Below are 21,386 nucleotides of genomic sequence, written 5' to 3' on the forward strand. Positions count from 1 at the left end.
GTTACATTAGCTGTTCACGGCTACAAACTGAAGACCAGATTATCTTTTCATTGCTACAAACAGAACGAAGACCACCTAGTCCGTTTTAAACCGAATAAATCAAGCCAGGACTAGCCACCATGGTCACTAGAACAGGAAAACAGAGGCTCAATGGTAAATATGTAGATGACTTAGCACTCACACACTCAGTTACAGTGTAATAAAAATACAGGAGCAAGAGAAAAACTACAAAGAAATCTTGAGCTAATATAAAGGAAGATTCAACACAAATACCATTTTAACCTACCAGAACTATAGTCCATTGTATTGTCATTAACTGAGGGCAAACCATCCATATTCTCGGTTTATCAAACTTGATAAACACCAAAGTCACGGGGCTCACATCCCCTCGATGCTCGTCTCTGGTGCTGTTCACATTTGTCTCTGGTACTGCAAGTGGCTGTTCACCTTTGTCTGTGGTGCTGTCAGGTTCTATGCTTCCTGGGTTAAAGGAGGTGAATTCCGGAGAGAATGAACCTTCCTGAGTTAAAGGAGGTGAATTACCGTGTTAAAATAAGCAAACCTGAGACGATACGCTTTTCCTAAAGACAAAGGCATGTAAGAGGGAAAATCCCACATGTTGAGAGGATTAACCTCCCTGCGAGGATAAACACTCGAAGGAAACAGAGAGGTAAGAGTCCATTAGGGTCAAGGTTTCATGACAACATACGGGATGTTCCTCATCTTGTCCTCATAACCTCGACCCAACTCATCTCGTATAGCGGTGACTACACTCGTCTCGTTCATATGGTGGCGACCTTGATCATATGTTTGACATACGATGACCTACATCACATGCTGATGACCATAATCATTGGGTTAACAGTGATGCCCGAAATCGCACACCATGCTCCATCCGAGTTTAGAGTCAAGGCAAAAGGATGTTACGAATAGTGTACAGACGGTATATGCTCTCCAGACAACATTTCCATTCCATGACTTCGCATCTCCTAAAAACTTTTTTATCTTTTTTTCTCCCTAACACAAGTGCGCGCACACACACACACGCACAAAGGAATACATGCACTCGGCGGCCGCCTGGAGAGTTCAGAGGTTAGAGCAGTTGCCCTCAAGTAGTGAGGTGATGATGGCTGCAGCAGGGAAGCTGTTGACAGACTTGTGAGCGAGGAGTGAGCTAGCAGCTTTGCTTTTGTGGAACACGACACTCCGTGCTGACATCAAGCGTTGGCCTCTTCGTTTGAAATTCTTTCTTCTGGCCTTCGACGATTTCTGTTAACCTGACACTAGCGGCGGAACCCTCCAGGTTAACCCTAACCTTAACCTAAAGTGTTTTCATGTCTCGCTCTACACCAGGAATAACATTTTTTTTCTGCCAAGGGCTTTGTGAATAGTTGGCAGAAATATGTTGTAACAATCGCGAGCTCTACAATATTATCTACTTACAAAGTGAGCCTGCTATAGTTGGTTAGTTGTAGTTTCTTGTGCAAGATGTATACACTGCCAGCCTGCCAGGCCGCGAGAAACTGCAGTCCAGGCTGTGGATAGCCGACGAAAAGGAAATGTGTTCGTATGCATCCTGTCTCTCCTGTATTGATTCACTAAATATAAATTTATGTTGTTATATTTATATGCTCATAGAGTTATTGAATTTTGAGTCCCGCCTCCAGGTATATTGAAGGGGCCAGACTATAGCCCCTATTTGCCAGTCCTAGTGACGTCCCCCACCCCTGTTCTACATACTGATTTACTTCCACGAACAGTTTGGCGGGTGTCACTCATTTATGTTGTCGTCCCACTGTTTGGAATGTCATGTTCTTCTACCTTCAAACCACAGAAACAGCTGAAATAAAATTGTGCATTGGGAGGAAGAATTCAATGTGTTGCTAATGTGAGACGGAAAACACTTCCAAGTTCACGAAAAGTGAGACAAATCTTTGAAGCTGATGAATCCAGTTGATGTCCACAAAAGTCGGATACATCTCTGGAGCATGCCTAGAAAGACAGTTGTTTTAGAGCAAGCGTAGACACAGATATCGTTAAAACCACCTTCTAGACAAGTCTTTAGAAACGTTTTTTGTAAAAGTTAGAAACCTTTTTCTTTGTAAGAAACTACAAAAATGTCTGGATCCACTGTCAAAGCGGACTCATCTCTGGAACCAGTGTCTAGACAGAAACTCTGTAAAGCCAGCCGAGCAGTCTTATCTCTAGAGCTAGCATAAAAACAGAGCTGACATAGGAAAAAAATACACTGAAACATCTGCTACAGGCAACTATGGTCACGTGATTGACAGCTTATATTACAGGTCAGCAAAGTGAGGAGAGAATAAATGAAGAGTGGAGTATTAGAAGTGAGGGAATCTTGAGTAGTGCAAAAACATTAACTATGTTATTGTTAATGGAGTTACGAAAGGTCGATTGCTCAAGTATTTTCTAAAACATGGAAGAGTAGATACATTGAGAAAAAACAATGCAATGTGATATGTAACAACCCGAATAACATCGAGCTGTTGTTCTCAACATACAACTGGTGTGTTTGTTTTCACAATATATGCCTTGATGTCTTTTCATATTATACTTATTTTTTGATATTATATATTGATGTTTTTGTGTTATACTCGATCGATATGTTCTGACATTTTCACCAACTTTTTTTTAGCAGCTGCGCTTCATCCTCCGTCTCTCACCCACCCACCCTTCCAATTATATCTCGCGCGCGTGCCATTTGTGCGTGTGTGAAAGTGTGTGTGAGAGAGTGTGTGTGTGTGTGAGCGTATGTGAGAGTGTCGTGTGTGTGAGAGAGATTGTGTGTGAGAGAGTATTGTGTGTGAGAGAGAGTTTGTGTGTGTGTGAGAGAGATTGTGTGTGAGAGAGTATTGTGTGAGAGAGAGTTTGTGTGTGTGTGTGAGAGAGAGAGATGTCGTGTGTGTGTGAGAGATAGATTGTGTGTGTGTGAGAGTGTTGTGTGTGTGACAGAGATTGTGTGTGGAGAGAGAGAGTGTGTGTGTGTGAGCGTATATGAGAGTGTCGTGTGTGTGAGAGGAGATGTGTGATGAGAGATTCGTGTGGTGTGTGAGAGTTGTGTGTGAGAGAGATTGTGTGTGAAGAGTATTGTGTGAGAGGAGTTTTGTGTGTGTGTGTGAGAGAGAGAGAGAGAGTTTGTGTGTGAGAGATTGTGTGAGAGAGTATTGGTGTGGAGAGAGATTGTTGTGTGTGAGAGAGATTGATGGTGTTGAGAGAAGTTGTGTGTGAGAGAGTATTGTGTGAAGTTGTGAGAGTGTCGTGTGTGTGTGAGAATAGATTGTGTGTGTGCCTAGATTTGTGTGTGTGGACAGAGATTGTTGTGAAGAGAGAGAGGAGAGTGTTGTGTGTGAGAAGACGAGATGTGTGTGTGAGATTGTTGTGAGAGAGTGTTGTGTGTGTGTGAGAGAGATTGTGCATGGTATGAGAGAAGTGTGTTGATGAGAGAGTTAATTTTTGTGTGAGATTGCAGGTGTTTCCTACACCCACACCACCCACAACCAACAACCCCTAAGAGACTGTTGTGTGTGTGAGAGAGATAGTTTGTGTGTGAGAGAGAGTGTGTGTCACTGTCAGTGTTCTCAAAATCTCTCTCTTCCTCTCGCCCTCCCTCTGTTGTGAACGCTCACAGTAAAGATGTCATCATAAGGGTCTAATTAACAGGCTATTAGCGGCCGTTCTCAAGCCTTGCCACTGCCATCACGACTCTCTTCACAGGCGCCAAGGGCAAACAACTCGACACCACGCCAGGTGCATGGGGCTGCTGGGGGAGGTAACTCGGGTTAACAGTTCCCCTTCACTGAGTGATATGCTTGTTTCCAGCTCAGCCACTGACACGTGATATATATACATACAGAGAGAGAAGAACAGGAAATGTGGAACCTCTACTACAAGGGTCGGCCATTCGTACGACTTCCTACACAATGATATAAGAACGACAGATCGCAAAAAAAAAAAAAAAAGAATGCGGCTATGTACATGACTATCCAAACAGGATGAATATGGTGAACCAAATGTGACGATGTTTGTCTCATTTGATTCCTTGTCATGAAAATGTCTTAATATTACAGAGCCTTGATGCCTCGTGATGAAAGTGTCTGAGCATTTTAAACAATCAGCGAGAAACACAATAAATCCGACAAAATCTCAAACAACAAACTGAAAAGAGTGTCTTAAACTATCAATGGCATATTCTGCATGAAAAGCTTCCTTCGTTTTCTTATAATTAATATGATTAAAGGAATGGAAGCGAATACAAACGAAAGCTGCGGTCACGATAGTCGGAATACAAAATGGCTGTCGAAGCCTGACATAATTGTTTTCAAACTATAAACAGATAGAATATACATAATAATTCTATATTTCATTAGAAGCAGACATATAATTCAAATAACGAAGAAATTTGTTTAGTTATTTTAACTCTTATAACGGATATTGAGGTTAAAATCTGCTACCGATAGCTTCCTCATCAAACGGAGTTCATTTAGACCGTAGTCAACAGAATGGTCGGAATATTTTATTTGCTGATAGAATAGAGTCAATGCATCTTTCTCTAGAAATAATGAGGTCGTATCATCAAGGCTGCCAGTGTGCAGGCAACCGGGAAGAAAGCAGTAAGTGTGAAAAATGTACAACCAGTGGGACAGGAGATGAGTGCTGCAGTGATACGATGCGAGTACAGCCACTGAACACCAGGAGACAGAAACAAGTATAGTATCTATGTGAGAATACAGCCACTGAACACCAGGAGATAGAAACAAGTATAGTATCTATGTGATAATACAGCCACTGAACACCAGGAGATAGAAATATGAATACATATGTTTATGTGTGAATGCTCTAGCCAAATAAACGGAAAACATTTTTATCACATTTTACAAATTTTGAGTGAAGGGGATATTGTGTTGTTATGTATTTGTTATCTCATGTATAATTTTTATCGATGTCGTGATATATTGTTATCTCATGTGTGATTTCCGTGTGTTATCCCATGTATGGTATCTATCGATGTTATGATGTATTTGTTATCTTATATCCAAATTGTAGATACAAACATGAGTGCGCTGTTCGAAAAGACAACAGGATATTCTGCTTGTATTCCTTCAAGCTTGAGTGGAGCCAGGGCGCGTGCAGGGAGGCGAGTGTGTTGTATGGGTATGGCCTGCAGCAACATCACTTGTATCCTATAACAACACTTTGGCAAGTGGTATGTTATGTGTGTTTGTGTAGGTGGAGTCTGTTGCATGGTCTGCAGTAACATCATCATGCACTGGCATACACACTGGCATACACACTGGCATACACACTGGCATACACTGCTATCCTATAACAACACTTTGTCGGGTGGTATGTTATGTGCGTTTGTGTGGGTGGTGTTATAAAAGCACTTTGGCAGGTGGTATGTCATATGAGTTTGTGTGGCTGGTGTTAAAACAACACTTTGACAGGTGGTATGTCATGTGTGTTTGTGTGGTTGGAGAGTGTGTTGTGCGGTCTGTAACATCATCACACATTGGTATCCTGTAACAACACTTTGGTGGGTGGTTCATGTCCTGTGTGTAGGTGGAGAGCCTGTTGAATAGTGTGTGGTCAGCATCATCGTACACTGGTATCCTATGATAACACTTTGGCGGGTAGTATGTCAAGATGCACTCAGCGGTTGGCTACTGGGCAAATTTGCCGAACTGCAGGAGGGTGAGTAACTCGCATAAACTCTGTGAACCTGGGAGTTGCATGCTCTTATCAGTCTGTGAAAAGCCGTTTCTTATCGTGCCTCCACTCCCTCCTTGATAAACGACAGTCTGACCCTCTCGGGGGGTTAGGGAATGGGGTGAGCGCCTTGCTCCGATCTTATCAGTCATGAAAAGTGTTGAGATGAAGGCTGTCTGGTCACGTGACATGATCCTAGTTTCAATATTGTGCCATAATGGCTCGTTCTCAGAACCCTTCTCCAGCCATACCGAAACTTTTTTGGTTTCCTTCATGTTCCTTACCCCACCGCCAGCAGATGGCGCTGAGAGAAAGTCATGTCTGCCATCTCTCTCTTCCTCCCACACTAAGTGCCTGCTTTGATTCCCCCTCCCTTCCTGCCCCATTCTTTGTATCTCAGTGGCGTACCGAGGGGTGGGAAAAAGAAGGTGATAGTCCGCGCTCCGATAATAGTGGCGCCCCCTTCCCCCAAAATGTGTTGCTTGTGATTATTTTCTTTGTGATTACTGTTTAGTAGAAACTGGCGCTCCCACCCCTATTCAGTTGCTTTACTGTTTTAGTGTGAATGAGATTTCTATTAAATCAGATTTCTTGGTTTACTGTTTTAGTTCCTCTGGAATGGTTCTGTATTACTTTCAGCATGACTTTGTGTGGCTGATACGCCTGATGGTTCTGTAATTCTGGCACTATTTGCTGTTTCCGTTTTGGGGAGGAGTATGATGTGACTGTGTCCATTCTTTGCGTTCCCGGACTCTTTGATACAGAACTTTGCAGTTTCTTCCCTAACCTGTTTGAGCTGCTCAGGTGGACCGGGGTCAACGTCTGGCGACTTTCCTCCCTTCAGACTGTGTACAGGTCTGTCGACCTCTTGCCGTAAGACTGGTAGGTCTGCAGGTTCACTGTCTCTAGTCTGTTGTTTTGAAGGATTTTAACATTTGTCTTCAAACTGGAATGGATACAAGTCTTTGCAATATTCAGTCCATCGGTTGAGTGCAGCATTGCTTTCTGTGAGAAGGTGGCCATTGCTGTCTTCGATGACCTGTCAGAGAGGGTCCTTAGCAGCTAGCTGTCTCTCAAGACACCCTGGAGGCCGGCGCCGCGGTGGTCAGAAGAAGAACTGACTAACGAAGGTTAATGACTGGACTGTCGTCCTGTACAGGACCTGCTGACTAATTTCAAAGTGTGATGGGTGAAGTTTATTATAGCTGCTCTTTGATAAAAGTGGTTACTTTGGGAAGAGTTTATAATTTTTCCCATGTAGATCAAAGTGTGATGGGAGGAGTTTTTAATTGCTCCCGTAAACTAGTTATGGTCCAAGCCATACATTGCTTCTCTTGCATCAGTTTACAAAATAATATATACTCCCCACAAATATAATAAAATAACAATTATTTACCACAAAATTTACAAAAATAATAGTTACCTGGCAAAACATATTTTAAGAATCATTTCGCAAAGTCTGATTTATGCTGGTGCCCACAAAGTTAATTTTATTGTACTCCCCACAACTGACATAAGTGTGTGTACATCGTCGTTAAGGTATAGCCCGGAGTGTGAGATGAAGAATCGGCATAAGAGAGGCAACCTACAGAGAATTCCATGAGGGCGGACTTCAAGCATAAGGCAAGAGAAAGGACAATTAGTTTCAATACTGAAGTTCTGGATATGAACAGTTTACCAGTTCAGACTGCAATTATTTACAATTACTTCTAAAACACAGCTAGTACAAGAGGACCACCATCTTGTGTTACTCGGTAACATAATCAACACCACGGGCTGCCAGTGTCTTACAGACCCTTACCACCGAGAGAAGGTCATCGATGTTGGGCAACTTCGCCAGAGTTGTATGTGAGCTTCACAGGAAAACACTTATTTGAAGCGAACATTTGGAACACTGAAACTGTGGTGAAGATGACGAGTGTCCAAACGTGAGCTAAAACATTTTCCAGTCCTATGTACACTTCCAAGATTGTGTACGCAGTTTCAGCGCTGGTTTACAGTCAGTTTCTTCTTTGAGAACAGGCAGCCTTTTCTTTCTTTCATGAAGGATGGCTTTTATAAATCTGCCCAAAGCTTTGTTTTAGAAGCGAATGTACGTAAATAATTCCTTTGCAGCCCAAAATTTTAATCCAACTTGATTCAAAACTACAGTATCTCTCGATTTAACTCAAGGTGATAGTTCACTTGCCTGTGAAAGATGTCTGCCAGTAACAAGAGACGGCGTGAGAGAGAGATGGACAACCTATAGAGCAGCCATCAAGGCGAGCCTTAGGGTGTCTGCCAGTAACAGGAGATGGGCGTGAGAGAGACAACCTACACAACAGCCCTCTTCTGCCAGAAACAACAAGCCCCGGGGTTTCGGAGCCACCTCTACCACACACACGCACAATGATATCTCTCTTTCTCTCACACACATTAACAGCTATTTGTTGGATGAAAAAGTGAAATGCTTTCAGCCAGGTGTATTTTTTTAGCTTGCAGGGTACATGGTACCCCTACTCAAACCCCCCCCCCCGCACACAGTCAAACACACACTGATAAAACTATTTTATCTACATGACACAGCCCCACACTGTGGTAGACAACCAATCTACATGACACAGCCCCACACTGTGGTAACAACAAAAAATCTACATCTACATGACACAGCCCCCACACTGTGGTAGACAACCAATCTACATGACACAGCCCCCACACTGTGGTAGACAACCAATCTACATCTACACGACACAGCCCCACACTGTGGTAGACAACCAATCTATATGACACAGCCGACACTGTGGTAGACAACCAAATCTACATGACACAGCCCCCACACTGTGGTAGACAACCAATCTACATCTACATGACACAGCCCCACACTGTGGTAGACAACCAATCTACATGACACAGCCCCACACTGTGGTAGACAACCAATCTACATGACACAGCCCCACACTGTGTAGACAACCAATCTACATGACACAGCCCACACTGTGGTAGACAACCAATCTACATGACACAGCCCGACACTGTGGTAGACAACCAATCTACATCTACACGACACAGCCCCACACTGTGGTAGACAACCAATCTACATCTACATGACACAGCCCCACACTGTGGTAGACAACCAATCTACATCTACATGACAGCCCCACACTGTGGTAGACAACCAATCTACATCTACATGACACAGCCCCACACTGTGGTAGACAACCAATCTACATGACACAGCCCCACACTGTGGTAGACAACCAATCTACATCTACATGACACATCCCCACACTCTGTGGCAGGCCAAATTATTTATGACACAGCTCCACATTCTATGAAGCCTACAACTCTACACCACTAACCTTCCAGTCGATCCAGTCTATCGGATATTGTCCACGGCGATAGTCGAACAGGCAGCTGTTCTTCATCTACATCACCTTCGATGATCCCTATCAACTTAAAACAGGACGAGGTGACCAAAGGTCGGTCAACACACCCACACACACAACCTTCCCGCCACCCTCAAGTATCCACTACCACCCTCACACACACTCGCTGGTAGAGACGAATAGACACAAAGAATGAAGGGGGTTATAGAGACAAGTAGAGAACGGAGGAAGGAGTGGTAGAGACAAGTAGACAAAGAATCAATAAGGGATGAAGTGGTAGAGACAAGCAGACGCAAAGAATGAAGGAGACTGTAGAAATAGAGAATAGAGGAAAGAGTGGTAAGAACACTGAGATACAGAGCAGGAAAGAGGAGGAGAGAAGAGTTGTAGAAGGAAAGATAGTGCAGCCAGTCTTATCAACGCCAACACTGCAGCACAGGGTCGCTGTTGTGCTCGGGTAGCTGAGGTCGCAACTGTAGGGTCTTTGTACTCGCCATGTCACGGGTAGAACAGGGGTGCGAGAGCACTGGGGCGAAACTTCAATGACAGATAACAGTGACAGTGACAGTGTCAGGTAACAAGCCCAAGCCTCAGGTGAGACTACAGCATCAAGCATCCACCACCACATCCGTCAGCCGCTCAGCGTGGCAAGGGAGTTGTCCTCATCAGCCTGAGATAGCATCGCCTCCATGTTTAACACAAGCTTATAATAATGGTATATAACACAAGTTTATAATACAAGTGTATAACATAAGCCTGTGATAATACAAGTGTATACGACAAGTTTATATGCAAGTGTATACCACAAGTTTTTATACAAGTGTAGAACAAGCCTGTGATAATACAAGTGTATACGACAAGTTTATATACAAGTGTATACTACAAGTTTATATACAAGTGTAGAACAAGCCTGTGATAATACAAGTGTATATCACAGTTTATATACAAGTGTATACCACAAGTTTTTATACAAGTGTAGAACAAGCCTGTGATAATACAAGTGTATACGACAAGTTTATATACAAGTGTAGAACAAGCCTGTGATAATACAAGTGTATACGACAAGTTTATATGCAAGTGTATACCACAAGTTTTTATACAAGTGTAGAACAAGCCTGTGATAATACAAGTGTATACGACAAGTTTATATACAAGTGTATACCACAAGTTTTTATACAAGTGTAGAACAAGCCTGTGATAATACAAGTGTATACCACAGTTTATATACAAGTGTAGAACAAGCCTGTGATAATACAAGTGTATACCACAAGTTTATATACAAGTGTAGAACAAGCCTGTGATAATACAAGTGTATACGACAAGTTTATATACAAGTGTATACCACAAGTTTTTATACAAGTGTAGAACAAGCCTGTGATAATACAAGTGTATACCACAAGTTTATATACAAGTGTAGAACAAGCCTGTGATAATACAAGTGTATACCACAAGTTTATATACAAGTGTATACCACAAGTTTATATACAAGTGTAGAACAAGCCTGTGATAATATAAGTGTATACCACAAGTTTATATACAAGTGTAGAACAAGCCTGTGATAATACAAGTGTATACCACAAGTTTATATACAAGTGTAGAACAAGCCTGTGATAATACAAGTGTATACCACAAGTTTATATACAAGTGTATACCACAAGTTTATATACAAGTGTAGAACAAGCCTGTGATAATACAAGTGCAGAACACAACCCTGTGATAGCAGCGCGACCCCTCCTCTTCCCGCAGGTGGTGTACGCATGCGCCAAACACTGGTGTCGTCTGCACCGTGGTGTACAGACGGCTACTTCTACTCGTGGGCGAGAGGCCGAGCAGGCAGCAAGGTGTCTAACGAGCAGGAGTGGCAGACGTGCGATATGTCGGGGCTTTGACCGAGAAGATCGCGAGTGTGTGGCGAGCACAGAGAGGTGAGAGGCGGGTGTACAGGTGTACAGGTGTTCAGGTGTTCAGGTGGCGGACCTCACTTACAGCAAATCGTCTGCTCACTCGTGTTACTAACGGGCCCCACTGTTTGCCTTCACTGACTCCACAAACACCGTGACCGCGGGGTGGATGGGTGGAGACGAGTGCTAACTACACACCTCGCCGAGTGGCGGCGTGCCGTGTGTTTATTGTGTACCGTACACGTGCACAAACACTGCGTGTCATGTGTTGGTTGTGCTCTGCGCGTGTTCACACGTGGGACAAGGCGACAGCTTGGTGAGACTACACACATCACTTGTGTCCACAGTCACATCTGGCTGCGCGGGAAATACCCACCACGATGCCCACCCACCTCGTCCAGCAAACAGGTACCGTTGCTTTTAATTCCTGTGATTTACTCTCTTAGTCTCTTAGTCTCCTCCAAACACACGTTTAGTGGCTGTGTGTCCGTGTGTGTGTGTGTCAGGCTGCTCAAACCGTCAGCACTTGCTTAATAGGATCCGCCATTCATGATACTTGAACGGACTTCAGTTGGATGTGGCCTCCTGTTTGTACATCACGAGAAACTCGCACTCACAGGGGCACGAGAAGCCCTGAGGTGTGGACAGTCGCAGTGACAATGAACATGTAGACATGGACGATGGACCGTTAGACTTCGCCGTAGACTAACAGACGAAAAACTGTAAGTTTACATGACCTGCCGAAGTCCTGTGAATCGCTAGTTCGACTCATAAATACGGAAAGTGGAAGAAAGGGAGGGAGAGTAGGCCGTTATGTTGCCTGCCCCTCATTATCACTACTGTTGTTTTCTCTGCTACTACTGTGGTTAGTATGTCTACGTCAGCTACCACCATTACTCTACTGTAGCTTTGGCTGTCAGCATTACAAGCATCAAGCATTTTTCAAATGACATGTTGTTATCATGACTATTCCCTCCCCGAGATTGTTGTTGTAGCAGAAAGCAAGGAGCCACTTGCTGCTACCACCGTTTGGTTTATTTGGTTGTGGTCTTGTCCACTGTGTCACTTTGCGGTTATGGTTTTGTAGACTTTGCAAATGTTGGGTTTATAACTCTGTTATTTACATTTGCTGTTTAAAGCTTCTTTAACCTTTGATGACATGCTATTGTTTACATTTGCCGTTTAAAGGTCACCATAGAGGTTTTTATTTTAAAAAAAGGTGGTTAGACTCAGCTTCGTAGGAACAATTTCTACATGTAAGTAAATAGTCGTCCATGGATGGCGAGATGTAGGCCTACAAATATTCAATGGTTTTTTTTGTGTGTGTGTGAAATAGCGACTGTAACGGGCCACGAGTGACGCACAGCTAAGATGGCCACTTCTATAAAGGGTTGCTTAGTCAGGCTGGGTATCACAGTTTACACTTTGCAGGAAGTCTATAAATATTAATAATTCAACCATGTGTATACCTTGGGCACCACATGGGGCTCAGTCATCTTGTTTGGACACACACTGGCATTCAGTGTCAGTGATACCAACGATTGTGCTGTGACAGGTGTGTCAAACTATGACTTTCATTCCATCAAATGTCAGATTGTTATCCAGTCATGTGTCTGTGGTGTCATGTGTCTGTGGTGTACCCGTGAGCTACATGTTAGATTGTTATCCAGTCATGTGTCTGTGATGTACCCGTGAGCTACATGTCAGATTGTTATTCAGTCATGTGTCTGTGGTGTTATGTGTCTGTGGTGTACCCGTGAACTACATGTTAGCTAAGTGCAACTTATTCAGGTTTTTTTACGATTCTCTATCACAAAGTCTCATATGTTGATTGAAATGTTTGTAACATTTTCAATACGTCTTTCATCACATCCTTTCATATTTTGACAGTGTTATCGCATTCCTTTTGAGTGTGTTTTTCATATCCTGGTATATTCTGACAGATTGTTTATGGAATTTGTGTTCATATCGCATCATCTTTATGAAATGTGATGACCCCAACGCATTCAAATGCATTCTTAATATCATAGGATGTAAATTGTAATGTTATCACAGTATCGTTCTGTCTGTATTTTCTGTGTAGTATTTTTCAACTTCAATATGTTTGTTATCGTGTGATCGTATATGATCGTGTTATTATGTCATGTCTGCACACACCCGTGCAGAATGCTCTGACACATAATGAGCGTTTGTCAGGGTCATTGTGACATGAAGTCTAAAGTCACTGGAGAGGGAAACAACAGGGGCCCTTGCTTACACCGTGTGTGTGTGAGAGAGAGAGCTGTCAGGCTCCAGATCCCTAAGATGGGATTGTATATTATATTTCTATGTGCACAGGGGCTCCCATTGTGTGCCACGGCCCCTAACCTCACACTGAGAAGTGTGTTTGGAGTTACGCCACATGTTGCTATAAGTGTGTGTGTTTTACAGGGAGATGGGGCAGATACATGGCTTATGTATCAACGCTGACGTATACATATATATATATGTGTGACACATGACCTAGCTTGCTCCACATCAAGCGTGTAGTACTGCAATATAAAGTATGGCGTGACAGGCAGGACTGTAGTCTTGGTTCAGACAGGATATGTAGCACTGTAGTTTTGGGTTAGCATCCATATAAGGAAATATGGGGTCCAAAAACTGATCTTCCATGGGGAGAGTGCATACCTTTGTGTTAAAAAAGGTGTTAAATGTCAGCCCATAAAAATAATATGATCTATGGTGATCAGGATAGCTAGACCCTTTGAGGAAAGGCTAACATTCCATGTTTGCGATACTGGTGACGGTTACGGTGGACAAGACCTGACTGTAGCAGACTACAATGGAAACATATTTTGTTGCAATTGTAAAGAGTAAAGAAGGTTGCTGAGTAGCGCAAGTATGCATGACTGTGTAATCCTACGATTCTGGATGGGTATGAATGGGTGAATCAGGGTGTAACAAAGCGGGAGTCTTCCTACTTTCAAACAGCGCCTTGTTGACTGTTACAAACTACACTGCCCTTTCTGTAACTTAAAACCAAGTCTGCAGTTAGAACCATACCCTGATTAGATTACCTATGAGAATTTCGGAGGAGATTCATAGCTGCCCTTACCTGACTACTTCCGGTGTGAATTTACAATGAATGAGACTGTTTGCTGCTTTACATGGCTGTTTGTGGATAATAAACAATAGTGTTAGCTGGTTTGTTATGCTACAATACTGTATTATACTATACTATAATCACACTGTAGTGTGCTGTGATATTGACTGTATTATATTGTATTATGATATACTGTAATCACACTGAAGTGTGCTATGATATTGACTGTATTGCTTATTATGATATACTATACTATAATCACACTGTAGTGTGCTATGATATTAACTGTATTACATTGTATTATGATATACTCTTCTATAATCAGCTAATCATTAGACTCTATGTTATTGTACGAGCTGTGCTAATCATGTAAATGTTGAGGGTCCGTGGCTGGAGTCAATAACAATTCGTTTGTTCTGTGGTCAAAACCTTCTCTAGCCTCTCTGTGGTCAAAACCTGTTTGTAAACTCTTTGTACAAAGGTTACCATTAGATGTGAGAATGTTTCCGAAAGAAAGTTGTCGAACATATGTCGATCTCACTGGGCCTTGTGCACATCCTGTTTGGTGTGTTTGTGTGTTTGTGTGTTTGATGTGTGCACTCCTGTATTACACAGGGTCAGGGTTACTGTTAGCACTCAACTGACTGCAATTACTGCAAGGCGAAATGAGTCGACAGGATCAGTTGTCTTTGGGGAAGGGAAACAATTTATATCAGTATAAAGCAGCACCACTGCCATCATTGTCAAGTAAATAATTAAAATGAACAACATACAAATGATGGAAGTTAACAACATATAACTAATTAGATTAAACAACATACAAATGATTGAACTGAAAAACATATCAATGATCGAATTACAAACGGGAACCAAGGATATCAGTACAGAGAATATTTTGTTTTGACATTTGGATGAGTTCGAGTTATTACAGAGAATAACTTGTTTCTCAATTCGGAAGCATTCGATCTAGGGTGGCTGTGCTAAGTGGAAAAATGATTATGCCATTCATGGAAAAGGATTTTAGGATTAGGGTTTTGGACCATCATAGTGAAGATACGTCCGCGGCCACACTGCTATCCAACCAAAAGAACAGACAAGAAACAATAGATACTGACTATTAGAGCTATCCAGCCACAAAACACGATACTGATTACTAGAGCTATCCAGCCACAAGACACAATAGATACTGATTACTAGAGCTATCCAGCCACAAGACACAATAGATACTGATTACTAGAGCTATCCAGCCACAAGACAATAGATACTGATTACTAGAGCTATCCATCTGCAAAACACAATAGATACTGATTACTAGAGCTATCCAGCCACAAGACACAATAGATACTGATTACTAGAGCTATCCAGCCACAAGACACAATAGATACTGATTACTAGAGCTATCCAGCCACAAGACAATAGATACTGATTACTAGAGCTATCCATCTGCAAAACACAATAGATACTGATTACTAGAGCTATCCAGCCACAAGACACAATAGATACTGATTACTAGAGCTATCCAGCCACAAGACACAATAGATACTGATTACTAGAGCTATCCAGCCACAAGACAATAGATACTGATTACTAGAGCTATCCATCTGCAAAACACAATAGATACTGATTACTAGAGCTATCCAGCCACAAAACACACTAGATACTGATTCACGTGTGCTATCCATCAACAAAATACACTAGATACTGATTACTAGAGCTATCCAGCCACAAAACACGATACTGATTACGAGAGCTATCCATCCGCAAAACACAATAGATACTGATTACTAGAGCTATCCAGCCACAAGACACAATAGATACTGATTACTAGAGCTATCCATCCACAAAACACACTAGATACTGATTACTAGAGCTATCCATCCGCAAAACACAATAGATACTGATTACTAGAGCTATCCAGCCACAAAACTTAATAGATACTGATTACTAGAGCTATCCAGCCACAAGACACAATAGATACTGATTACTAGAGCTATCCATCCACAAAACACACTAGATACTGATTACTAGAGCTATCCATCCGCAAAACACAATAGATACTGATTACTAGAGCTATCCAGCCACAAGACACACTAGATACTGATTACTAGAGCTATCCATCCGCAAAACACAATAGATACTGATTACTAGAGCTATCCATCCGCAAAACACAATAGATACTGATTACTAGAGCTATCCATCCACAAAACACACTAGATACTGATTACTAGAGCTATCCAGCCACAAAACACAATAGATACTGATTACTAGAGCTATCCATCCACAAAACACACTAGATACTGATTACTAGAGCTATCCATCCGCAAAACACAATAGATACTGATTACTAGAGCTATCCAGCCACAAGACACAATAGATACTGATTACTAGAGCTATCCAGCCGCAAAACACAATAGATACTGATTACTAGAGCTATCCAGCCACAAAACACGATACTGATTACTAGAGCTATCTAGCCACAAAACACGATTCTTATTATTACAGCTATCCAGCCACAAGACACAATAGATACTGATTACTAGAGCTATCCAGCCAGAAAACACAAGATACAGTACAATAGATGCTGATTCACTAGCGCTGTCAGCCACAAGAACAGACGAGAACACTTTACTGTGTTTCTGCTGTCCATCAAATAAAACTGACAAGACAATAGATATTTATTCACTTTTCATTGCAAAATAATGGATCATTATCCAACATTAGAAAAATGATTTAGTGTACTCCTCATAATGGATAACGGCCATTTAAGATGGAGTAAAAGGACCTTCTGTTACTGAGAAGAGCTCCGTTCTATCCGATGGACACATCTTTTGTAAAGCTGTTTACAGACTGCGCTCACGATAGAAGCTTCTCCTTCTTATGCAAGCTTTGCCTGCCTTGCAAGACAAGCCTGTCTGGCTGATCACACTGGCTTATCTGGCTGATCACACTGGCTTGTCTGGCTGATCACACTGGCTTACCTGACTGATCACACTGGCTTCCCTGGCTGATCACACTGGCTTCCCTGGCTGATCACACTGGCTTACCTGACTGATCACACTGGCGTATCTGGCTGCTGAAAAAACTGGCCCCCAGCTTGGCGCCGAGAGAACCGACATGGTCGCGGCTAGTAGAGGCGGGGCTAACAAAACCTCCAGTGAGTAGATGACAGACAGACAGTCAGACAGACAGACAGACAGACAGCGACTCTGTGGAATAACAAGATGGCAGGCTTGCTAGCAGACACTGCGCTGGACTAGCTGGCTGACAAAGCTAGGTCTGATGTCATGTACAATAAAACAGGTGGTTTGACCTATGATCTGACTCAAAAGCTTTTATACCCGGACTTTTTTGGTTTAAAGTAAAACTTATCAATGAATAAATTTCTTGCTCCGACTTTAAAAGCCAAGCGTTGATTTTGTTGTTGTTCATTTCAAATTAGAAATAGACTGAACAAGTTGTAGGTTATAGCACAGGTGTCGTGTAGTCTACAAGATGTCACCAACAGGATGAATGGCAGACCCTGCACACAGTACACGGTTTTCTCCCACGGAGACACAAGCACAATCCGGATCAAGATCCAACTGCCTTCGGTGATCAAATGCGGCACGAAATATCTTTAAGTTAATTACATTGATTTAATTAAATAGTTATTGGATTTTCCACAATGTGTGAGTTTTCATCATGAAATGACTGGCAAAATGTGCTGGGGTCCATACGGACTCCATTTGTGGTCAACGCTACACAAATGTCGCGGCCGTTAGATGGTTACAGAGAAAGTTCCCAACGTGTGTGATATTAGTAATTTTATTACAACCAACAGAAGGTACATACTTGCCAACGGCGTGTGTTGGGTTCTTTTCTTGTCTGACAAGTGTTTCATAGCTGCAAACACTTCATTGCCATGTTTGGTTCTGCTCTTGTCTGACAGCTTGCTGAGAACACACGTGTGAGGGAGTAGTTTTCACCATCTACATTGAGATGAGCGACTTCACCGCAAGCAGCTGCCATGGTGACACGAGGGCGAAGATACGGGAGCTGGTACACCTGGCCAGCTTCATGACTAACGGTTTTGACAAAGAATCCTGATGTGGCCCAGCCAATGGGGACTTGACAGTCACAGTGACAGTGGCAGTCGCTGGGAAACTGCCCGAGTGTGGACTACCTGATGGTTCATCCTGGACCTTTGGATATTTCAGTGTGGATTACCTGATATTTCAGTGTGGATTACCTGACATTTCAGTGTGGATTGTTTTAAAGTTCAGTTCGGATTATCTGATGGTGATTTTTTAATGGTCGACAGCAAGTAAGGACAGTGTGGAGCTAGAGTTATGCCGACAGGGTGAACTGACAGTGTGATTGCTGTCATCTGACAGTGTGATTGCTGTCACCTCCAGTGTGACTGCTGACAGCCTGGTCAGCATGCAGTCCTCAGTCCACGACCCTTGGCTCGTTTCCGTTTCCACAGGCAGGAGACGCAAATCTTGAAGGTGGATGAGTGTTGTGTAGTGCTCCTGTGAACACAAGTGTGTGAAGTGTGCCTCAGGGGGCGGGGAGAGCACTCTAACATGCCGAAGACAGCCCCATCATGAGCTCCTCTTGTGTGGGATACACCCAGGGGCTGGCAGTGAGGTCAGCAGCACTCCTTATTCTGCTATGGGCATTCTTCTTGGGTAAGTTTTATCTCAGTCTATCGTGAAGTGTGAAACTTGTTCAAAGGTATTATCTATCTGTTTGTATGTTTACTGCTTTTGTTTATCTGCTTGTTGTCTTATGACTGTTTGTTTCTTTCTTTATGTCTATTTCTTTGCTTGTAGGTCTGCTTGCTTTGGGTGGATAGGGACTCCAGGAAGTAGTAATACATTTCATACTATATGCAAGTCTGAGCCTCACAGACAGGTAGCCTTGTCAGATATAGAGATACATGTCACACTATATGCAAGTCTGTCTCGCAGACAGGTAGCCTTGTCAGATATAGAGATACATGTCACACTATATGCAAGTCAGAGCCCAACAGACATATAGCCTTGTCAGATAAAGAGATACAACACATGACACATGATACAATAGTCTTGTGGGATGTAACGATACAAGGCACACGATACAATAGTCTTGTGGGATGTAGCGATACAAGGCACACGATACAATAGTCTTGTGGGATGTAACGATACAAGGCACACGATACAATAGTCATGTTGGATGTAGCGATACAAGGCACACGATACAATAGTCATGTTGGATGTAGCGATACAAGGCACACGATACAATAGTCTTGTGGGATGAAGCGATACATGGCACACGATACAATAGTCTTGTGGGATGTAGCGATACATGGCACACGATACAATAGTCTTGTGGGATGTAGCGATACATGGCACACGATACAATAGTCTTGTGGGATGTAGCGATACATGGCACACATGCAGTAAAATTAGCATAAGACTTGAGACAGCTTGCCATGAAAGGAGTCCCATGTGGATGTAAGCAATCAGAGTGGTAACTAGAATGGCTTTATGTCACCTGCTTTTTATTTTATTGTATTTCTTGATGAAAACAGCATGTTTCTGGATACAATATTGCAAAGTATCCAGCAATGCCGGAAATGACTCAGAGCGGATTCCAGTGACTCGAGAGACAAGTGTTGCCATGCCTATGTGTATGAGTGTGGGTGCATTTGGATGTGTGTGTATATGTATATATGTGTGCATGTGTGAGCCAGATACTCATGAATATATTTATGCCTGTATGAATTTATGTCAGTGGCGTAGGAAGATGCTCGGCTTTGGAGTGGGGAGAAAAATTAAAAGCAAACGTGTCAGTCGGCAGAAGTAAGACTTAAGAAGTAAGACTCGTCCTTACAAGTGTGTAAAACTCCATATGGGGGCGTGGGGGTGAGGATTGTTGTCCTACATTCTGAGTTGAACATGTATCCAGCACCCTGGACGTGAACGGTTATGAACAAGAGTGTAGCGTGTTCACAAGTGAGTTAAGCTCACCAAGAGGTGTAGGTGGTGTAGCCCGTTGTATAGGTGTATGGGGATATATTTAACCCAAACCTCACCTCTTAGGATCAAGAGTTCCCCTGTCATCCTACCCTAGTAGATGAAAGGTGTCTGACAAAGTAACGGGTACATTAGTAGGGTCTGCCTGTCATCTGTACTATATAGCGCAGCCAGTTCTCTAAACTACCCGAAATTCACCTGTCCTCTCCATTCACATCGTCCTCTTCAGTGCTAGTGTACTTTCCACTCACAGAGTTTTGTCCAGACTAGGTCTGTAAATTAGGTCGTACATACAGTAGTTCACATAAAGCTGCCATTAGAAATGTCGGCATGATTAAATGTTCACTCGTAGTATGTACCCTGGCCTGCTTTCTATCATCTATATCTGTAGTATGACCTGCCTATCTACACTTGTACTTACCTACCTATCATCTATAACTGTAGTATGACCTGCCTATCATCTACACTTGTACCTACATATCTATTATCTATATCTGTAATATGACATGCCTGCCATCTACACCTGTAGTATGACCTGTCTATCGTAGTATGACCTGCCTATCACCTTTTCTTGTAGTAGGACAGGTCTGTCTATTGTAATATGACCTGCCTATCATTATATGAGTTGCCTATCATCTACACCTGTAGTAGGACCTGTCTATCGTAGTATGATCTGCCTATCATCTTTACTTGTAGTAGGACAGGTCTATCATTTATATTTGTAGTACCGTCTACTTCTTATCTTGCTAGTCACCCTTGTCCAGGGCCGGCGCTAGGCTGTGTTGCGCCCTAGGCGAAAGAAAAATTCTGCGCCCCCCCCCCCCCCCTCACAAAAAGTGAACCATGTTATATCATTTATTTTGCAATTTATTTAGTCCTGGTCCTGAAATTGATGCTTATAACCTCACTTTTCTTGCTTTTTGCTGAGCAAAACGAGTTATCAGTTCCTTCAGATTGAGTGCATTTGCCAAGTCATGCTCAATAGACATGGTGGCCAGCCCAGTCACTCTCTCTTGCAACATTGTTGATCTCGTATAGTTTTTAATTAATTTTAATTTTGAGAAACTCCGTTCTGCACTGGCAACAGAAATTGGAAGGATCAATAAAATTCTGAGAGACACTACAACATTCGGCACAATATCAAATAACTTATGTTGGATTATGAATGTTAAGACTTCTTTGGGGTTCATTTTAGGTTTGGGAAGTCTTCTAGCCACAACCTGTAATTCAGAACAGAGTTCCTCCACTTCAATGTCTTTGCTGTCTCTGTGCATTAGTGCCTTTGCCAAGACCTCGCAAGATAGTAGAA

The 21,386-nt window shown here is 42.5% G+C and overlaps 1 protein-coding gene across 1 annotated transcript in view; it reads left to right on the plus strand.

The window, feature by feature from the left end:
- The first annotated feature begins 10,852 nt into the window (after positions 1-10,852).
- LOC112567515 (hemicentin-1-like) overlaps positions 10,853-21,386 on the plus strand; it is a 62,700-nt gene continuing 52,166 nt past the window's right edge. The window contains exons 1-2 of the mRNA XM_025244209.1: positions 10,853-11,401; positions 18,007-18,748. Of these exons, the coding sequence (XP_025099994.1) occupies positions 18,664-18,748 (85 nt within the window). The 5' untranslated portion in view covers positions 10,853-11,401; positions 18,007-18,663. The remainder of the gene's footprint in view (positions 11,402-18,006; positions 18,749-21,386) is intronic.

Source organism: Pomacea canaliculata, linkage group LG7 (genome assembly GCF_003073045.1).
Source record: "Pomacea canaliculata isolate SZHN2017 linkage group LG7, ASM307304v1, whole genome shotgun sequence".
Classification (NCBI taxonomy): domain Eukaryota; kingdom Metazoa; phylum Mollusca; class Gastropoda; order Architaenioglossa; family Ampullariidae; genus Pomacea; species Pomacea canaliculata.